Below are 8,145 nucleotides of genomic sequence, written 5' to 3'. Positions count from 1 at the left end.
CCTTGCGGTAAGCTTGAAAGGACCGCCAAAGGGTGGCGGTTTATGCTATTTTTTTATTCTCTTGCTATCAAAAGTCTATTTTGTAGCTTCTTAATAGGCACGGTACTTAATGGTTACCAAAGCCATATCGCAATATATCTTCAAAATCATCGCAGGATAAAGCTATCAATCCATCTGAATGCTCCGCAATCATCCAAGCCTTCGTGCAAATTCCAATCAACTCCAATAAACGCCATAATCCTACAAAAACAAAACAAATACACCCGAGGAGAGCAATAGCGAAAAGTAAAGAATAATAGCTCTAAGAGATTAAATATATGGGAAAAATATGATGGAAACACACAAATATATCACATAAAAATGAGTATATAAACGTGTTATCATCCTTTTAACAATAATAGTAATAACAATGAGTAAAGCTATAATAAACAAAATAATATATAGAAACAATAATAATAATAATAATAATAATAATATAATAATATAATAATAATAATATAATAATAATAATAATAATATAATACTTAATAGTAATGATATATATTTAAATAATAAATAATAATAATAATAATAATAATGATGATAATAATAATAATAATAATAATAATTAAATAATAATAATAATAATAAGAGTAATTAGTAAAATAAATTATACCAACATAATAATAATATCTAACAAAATGGTTATAAAAGAATGGAGCGGAGCTGAGCTGAACTGAACTGAACTGATTGGAGTTGAACTGAACTGATAGGAGTTGAACTGAACTGAACTAAAAATAAGTTGGGAAGAACAGGCCCTAAGCCACTAACGCTATATTCAATTAGAATTGTTTTACATTCAAGTAGAATACAGTTCTAAATAGACTTTGTTTCCAATTAAGTACACTACAATTTTAATGTTCCTACAGTTATATCTAGCTCATAACCTCAGATTGACATGTAGTATATCTGCTACCGGTGAGTAGTGACAATATCTACGCCTATTAAACCCTTATTTACCATATATGTATAGATAATTTTGTAAATGAAAGACTTTGCAACTTGCTAGTGACAGCAATATCATTTTTGACCAGTGACTGTTAAAGAGATCAACATATTACTGGATATTTCTTTGCTTGAAAAGTTTTGGCTACCAGAGGTCCTCTTCTCATGTCTGGTGCTGGTACACCAAATGGTTTCATACGGAGGATTGTGGCAACTGATAGAACCAAAGTACCAAACAATAGTGCCAACTGACAACCACTGATAATTGATATAAGCATTATGTGGAAACAAAAGATTGTAGCATAATTATGAAAAAGGTGCTAAAGCAGCAAGGAATACATGAGAGATTGCACTAGTACATGGTTAGAGCATACAAAGAAAACATCAGATTGTGCCTTTTGTGAGAGTTTTTATCCACATATCTTCATATACTACCCACTCTAGTTCGTTAGTCACATTTCGAAGTATTAAGAATTATTTTTCCTCATCCTGTTCAAAGTATGTTGCAGCAAACTGTCATTCCCTCGCTTTTACGATAGTGACTCTGAAGTCGGCATCGTCAAAGAAGGAACTCCTCACTGCCGGACCTGACGTGCTTCATTGGTTACGCATAATGCCAATGAAAGCTAAGAACCTGCTCCAATCCATGCAAACCAGAAAGTTTAACATTCAGGGCGTCGATAGTGGATCGATTCATAATGCTTCACTTTAACATTCAGGGGAGTCCATAGTGGATTGATTCATGATGCTTCACTTTAACATGTGAGATGATTTCCTGTATAGAAGTGTTAACTATTATCTTACAAACAGAGAATGTAGCAAAAGGAGAAAATTTCAGGAAGAAAACCAATGGGAAAATGAGAAAAAAAACTCCCATGCCTTTTTATGCTTGAAAGGAGAAGATTTGACTTTCTATCAGGCCATAACCATAGTTTAATCTGAAATTGCTATCTCAGTTTCTTAAGAGTTGGACTTATATTCACATGAAATATATTACCTTTCTCTCTCCTCTTGATCTCAAGGAAAATAGAAAAGGGTTAATCCTGGTAATTATTGGCGTCTATGTTAGTTAACACTCTATCTAGATAATAAATGTCAACAGGAAGGGAAGTGAAGAAAAGGAGGACCAGAAGAAGAGAAGAAAGAAATATTCTTGCATAAATTATAGAATGATGAGCACTGACACCTAACTTTTATGTAATCTAGCGAAGATGGAAGTGGTAACATTATGGGAACCAGAAAGAGTGCATTATGCGTTCAATCAGTTATGTAAAGAGAGAGAAACTTACAGTGGTTATATTATTTATTTGAGGAACTGTGCATGGGAAACTATATTCTTCGAAGAGCCACCTAATAAAAAACAGAAGGGGTCGGGACGATGTTTAACAATCTCCTTTGTTTGCCTTAGTATCTTTTTATGGATGTCCTTCAAAGATAGCCCTATACTAAAAGTGACCATAAGAGCCCACCACTTTACTCTCATATTTAGTACTCCACCACTTTTGTCGTTTATCAATTGCACCAAACCAAAAAACTTAAGAACTAAACTATGCCAAATGGAACAAAAAGTCAAAAACAAGGGATGGAGGGCATAAAGATTTTCTTTTGTTATCACTAACAAAGAACATAAGACATACAATTTTCCATCAAAGGGGCCCACTCCAACCTTTCCCCCAAATTTTACACCTTATTATCAAAGGTTAAGTTGAAAAAATAAATTAAAATTAAAAGCCGTAATCTTAAATTTTGTAATTTACACCCTTTTTAAACCCTAGTTATGAGTAAAGTGGCAAATATTTGACTAATTTTGAGTTAAATACACCCAAATTAAAAACCTATCTCATATCGGTCATTTACTCCCAAAATATAGAGCTCTAATAACTAATTGATGAATAAGAGCCAAAATTAAACACAATTGATGTAGATGTAGGGCTTAACATAGTGAAATCAAAATAATAGAAGGGCAAACAGCTTGGAAAATGGCGAGAGGGCACTGAATTAGGCCCCACAAACGGATATTTGGATGGTCTTTGTCAATTAATAGTGGTACCAAATATAAAGCCAACAATAGGTAGTTCTACAAAAACAAAGGCAATTTCCTCAAAAGCTCCTTAATCTTAAATCAATCACCCTTCTTTGTACTGATACTATGCAACAAGTTCAAGTGTATGAAGGACTAATAAACAAAAAACTAATACCTCATAAGCAAACGAGTTTGACTCACATTTTAGGCACAAACTTTACAGAGAACCAAAGTGATCCCTACCTTTCTCACATTCTTCTCAAGAATATGAGATGGAGTACAGGTACATCATTAATAACTAATAAGCTACTAAATCCCTATAAACTAATAGAATTGAATATACCATCAGTAGAGCTTGGTTAGTTCACCAGTTCTTTACCAATAGAATGCATTTGACTTGTAAAAGAAAAACAATGCTTGATGAAACATGATAGTATTAGAACAGCATTCAGGTGCATAGCATATATATAACATATCAAGTAGCAAGCAGAGTATGGACATGTACCTCACTACTCGTTAATGGTGTAAGGTAAAGTTAGACTTGGAACATAACTTGCAACACGAGACATAGTCAAGCTATTAAATACTACGAGCCGCACGCACTTCACTGGATGTGAACTTGGGTCCACAAGTCCGAGTATCCAATTATCCAACAGGATGAAAAACTTACCAGTCCTTGTGAATCCAACAATGTCCTGGCATAAGCTCAACCCCAAGTCTCTGGAAAGACGTATACTTTCAACCTTCCCCGGAGACTTCAACATTCTTATAAAAACATCACAACGCATGTTGACGGCACACTTCGACAAACATCCTCCCAAGACACATAAAAACTTGCCATCATACACACAAGTTGAAACCATGTTCAAGTCCACAGTTGTATTGAACTCCTCAGAAACTAAATCAAACGAAACAATGTTCCTACCCTGATTGTTACTACTGTATACAACCCAATATAGAGTCTCATCAACCATAACTCCTTGTCTCCCATCGAACTTCGAGGGAAACCAAGCAAAAGTGCCATTATGAATAAATCGAAATTTGCTTGGCGACATATAACTCAATGAGAAGATATCTTGATAATGATATTCGTCGATTCTTTTCCACTTGTTTGATTTAAGTGAAAAAACATGAACCTTAATTTCTAGGGTAGCAGCCAGTTCAAGTATTCTAACAACCTTATAATCATTGACACCGGAGACATACCCGAATCCCCACGACATCCGAACAGGGCAAGAAGAATCAATTACAAGTTCATTGTCAAAGTATTTTCGGAATTGCCCAGTAATTGGGTTCCACAGAATGAAGTAATTGCCATCAGAAGAAGCTAAGCATACAAACCCATTACAGGAGCCTATCAAATCAAGCTTCTCATAGATAGAAACGTCAAAATTAAACCCTAATTTTACTAGATTCTTGTTCCTAATATATGAAGTATCAATTTCATCATCTTCATCATATGAATATAGGTAATAATTGCCTCCATTTGTAATGAACAGGAATTCAATTGGGGAAGTGTGATGAAGAGATGGAGATAATTTGGAAAAAGTAAGAGCAAATTGAGAAGAAGAGATAGTGGAATACCATTCTTTGGAAACGATTTTTAACCGAAGCAGAGATTTGATGGGCAGCTTCGTTAAAATGTGGTGGGCAATTAAATCGTGAGGAAGACCTTATTCACCATTGCCAAGACCTTCTTCCATCTCTCAACTTTTCTGTCTCCTCTCTCTCTCAGTCTCACTCTTCAGTCTTTCGCTTTGCATTTGCGGGGAAAAAGTGCAGGATGTGGGTTGGTTGGTAATAGGGATGGCAGTGGCGCAGGTCAAGTAGGAGACTCGTCCCATTTCAGCCCAAGTGGGGCGGTGATGGGTCTACGTTTGGCGGTGATGGGTCTACGTTTGATGAGGATTAAAATCCTACCCGTAATGGGTGGTGGAGCGGGTATGGATTTTATGTTATCCCTATCCATCCCCGCCCGCCCCGCCCCACCCCACCCCTGCCCCACCCCACCCCCGCCCGCCCACATATATATAATTAAAATATAATTTATATACTTGTATTATTAATAATTTTATCTTGCAAAATATAAATGTGGGTATGACGCAGGTACGAAGCGGGTGAGGATACCCATGCGGGTGGTGGCGATGGGGATGAAGTGTGTACGATGCGGGTATGAAGCGGGTGCGGGTATAAAGCGGGTGCGGGCACCCATGCGGGTGGTGGGGCGGGGATGGGTATAAATACGTACCTTGTGGGGCGGGAATGGGTCTGGAATTTTCCTCCGCAATGGGTGGTGGGGCGGTGATGGGGATTGGAATTTTGTGCGGGTGTGGAGGTACCATCCTCCGCACCCGCCCCGCCCAATTGTCATCCCTAGTTGGTAAATTCTTGTGCATGGTGTTGGGCCCTCATTTCTCATGCGATTTGGCGGGATTAATGCTTATTTTGAATTTACAACATGTTGGCAGTTGAGTGAAGAAGTGGCGTGACTGGGTCAAGGGACGTTGCACAAGCGTCATTTTGGCAGTTGAGGAATACTTGGGATTACGCTGATGTGGCCCCGATATTGTGGAACAACTAAAAGGAACAGCTGAAGAATATTCTTTTAGAGATATATATACTTTGTAATCATATGTAAACCTAGTTTTTCCATCTATCATCTTTCTCATTCTCACTCTAGAAAAATACGCACCTCCTCCCACTCTAAAGTTCTTAATCTTGCTGCTACTGTAATTGATCGATATTGTAACATCGACGTCAACGTCATACTAGTGGATTGGTGATCAAGAGCATCACCCGCGGTTTTTCCCTTTTTGGGTTTTCCGCATCAACAATTCTTTGTTCTTTTATCGTTCATTTCATTTTATATCATTTATGTCATTTAAAATGTTGATTGCTAAATACCTATATTGATCTAGTTGTTGGCACCTTAACCTTTTTAGTACTTGGTACAAAATCGGCATAAACAATTTGGCGCCCACCGTGGGGCCACAACCAGATCCTTATACGTTCATTGGCAATCACATCCCTTCGTTCCATTTTTTCCATACTCTTCCATCTTTTTCGTTTTCAATCGCAGGACAGTGGGTCACCACTCAAGAGGTTATTGGCGAGCTCAACCGCGTCAAGGCAGAGATGGGAACGCTGAAGGAGAGCTATGTCGCGTCTTGCATGGAGAACCAGAGCTTAAAATCTGCCCAGAAGGCGTCGAAGAGGCCAAAGCCTCGTAATGTCCGGGGCGTCTCCAGGATGCATGATCTAGACGATGATGAGTTCGAGACTCCGGTGAATCGTGCCAATCCCGACGATGCTGACGATTCAGATAAGGAAGATGGTGACGGCGCCGAAAATGGTGCTGCCGATCCTTTAAAGGAGCCCGTCGAAGGTCGTCTTGATGATCCTATCCAGCAGCGTCTACAGCAATTATAAGACATGATCGCTCGCATTCCTGGCGTCCCCAGGCCAATGGAAAAGGCTACCCCTAACAGTTATGCTGATTCCCCTTTTGCAGATCCCATCGCGTTGATCGAGGTGCCCAAGCGGTTCTCTATCCCGTCCATGAAGTTGTATGACGGCACCGCAGATCCCAATGATCACGTCGCTTAATACAAGCAGAGGATGATCACCATTTCGATCCCGAAGAATATGTGGGAAGCCTGCATGTGCAAAGGATTTGGCTCGACACTGACTGGGCCAGTTTTGCAGTGGTTCATTAATCTCAATAACGGGACTATCTATTCTTTTGCTCAATTGGTTAACGCTTTTAATATGCAATTTTTTAGTAGTCGCAAAATGGAAAAACAAGCTAGCGACTTACATAGGATTGTGCAAAAATCTGATGAGTCTCTTAAAGAATTTGTGAACATTCTTTAGGTTCTGCTGTTAAATGGCCTTTCAGGAATGAAAAATCGACGGCCCATCGCGACAAATCCAAGTGGTGCGAGTTCCATGGAGACCATGGGCATCACACGGACGAATGTGTCGCTCTGAGGCGAGAGTAGAGGTGCTAAACGTGTCGTGTCGTGTTCATTTCGTGTCGTGTCAAAAATTAAACGGGTTGAGAATCCCCAACCTGAACCCGACCCGTTTAATTATACGGGTCAGAAGCTGAAACCTGAACCCGACCCGCATAACCCGAACCCGACCTGATAACCCGTTTAACCTGTTTTTGGCTTTTTTCTGTCAATAAAATCTGATTTTCTGCCCTATTTGTAACCTGTTTTTTGCTCTAATATTCTGCCATTTTTGGCATGCAACATAACTGATTAATTTGACTTAATTGAAATTGGGGAAATTGGAAGCCACATAAAATGTAAAGCAAATACCAATTCAAAGTCTAAAAAAACAAATTACAAATACAAACAAAGTCTAAAACAAACATTGAAACATACATGAATTCCAAACCAAATTACAAATTCCACACATTTTATAAAAAGCCTAAATGCAAGTCAATCTAAGTAGCTTCCGATACATTCTTCGAGCTCGCATGATCATCATCATCGTCTATATCAACGCTCATTCCCGCCACTTGATTACACAATACACTAATCTCATCTTCATTTGCATCTAGCCAAGTTAACATAAATAATAATATTAGAAATTAATGGATAATGAGTAAATAAAATTTCTAATTTTCAACTTATAATAATTTATATATATCTTTGTGAAATACCCAATCCCTTACGCAAATCAAAGCTTCGGCCGTGCTTGGATTTAAAGAACTCCTATAAGCATCTAACACCCTCCCTCCGATACTAAATGCCGATTCGGAAGCCACCGTAGAGATGGGAATGGCTAAGATATCTCTTGCCATTCGAGAGGCAATAGGATATCGTCCTTGAAGTCCCTTCCAATGATCTAACACATTAATCTTGGCCGTGCGACGTAGTTTTTGCTCCTCCAAATACTTAAGTAGATCAGATTTTTCATTACTAGAAGACGAAGTGCCTTCATAATCATCAAAATCCTAAGAGACAATGAAAAAAAATTAAAAAACAGCAATACTAAAAAGAATACAAAAAAGAGTAAAAACTGATTAAAAAAACTGATTTAAAAAACTGATTTAAAAACTGATTTAAAAAACAGATTTAAAAATAGATTTAAAAAAACAGATTTAAAAACATATTAAAAAAACAGAT

General features: G+C 37.9%; 1 protein-coding gene across 5 annotated transcripts; it reads right to left on the bottom strand.

Moving 5' to 3' along the window:
- Nucleotides 1-1,213: 1,213 nt before the first annotated feature.
- LOC104886714 (F-box protein CPR1) lies at nt 1,214-4,963 on the bottom strand. 5 transcript variants are annotated; one of them, XR_007271296.1, is made up of 2 exons: nt 3,513-4,963; nt 1,214-1,618 (listed from the first exon to the last, which is right to left on the bottom strand). XR_007271296.1 is itself a non-coding variant. In XM_010671197.4 (2 exons), the coding sequence occupies exons 1-2, from the start codon at nt 4,228-4,230 to the stop codon at nt 1,740-1,742; spliced, it is 573 nt and encodes a 190-aa protein (XP_010669499.2). In that variant the 5' UTR covers nt 4,231-4,823; the 3' UTR covers nt 1,214-1,739. The 5 variants fall into 5 exon arrangements, 2 of the variants coding, with proteins under 2 accessions (XP_010669499.2, XP_048494989.1); XR_002039084.2 differs by having other exon boundaries at nt 1,214-1,759; nt 4,592-4,963; XR_007271297.1 differs by lacking the exon at nt 3,513-4,963 and adding an exon at nt 2,274-3,506 and having other exon boundaries at nt 1,214-1,759.
- Between the last annotated feature and the right edge of the window lie 3,182 nt (nt 4,964-8,145).

The sequence above is a fragment of the Beta vulgaris genome, chromosome 2 (genome assembly GCF_026745355.1).
Source record: "Beta vulgaris subsp. vulgaris cultivar EL10 chromosome 2, EL10.2, whole genome shotgun sequence".
NCBI classification, from domain to species: Eukaryota; Viridiplantae; Streptophyta; class Magnoliopsida; order Caryophyllales; family Amaranthaceae; genus Beta; species Beta vulgaris.
Note: the sequence above shows the minus strand (reverse complement) of the source record. Positions and strands in the feature narration are given on the sequence as shown.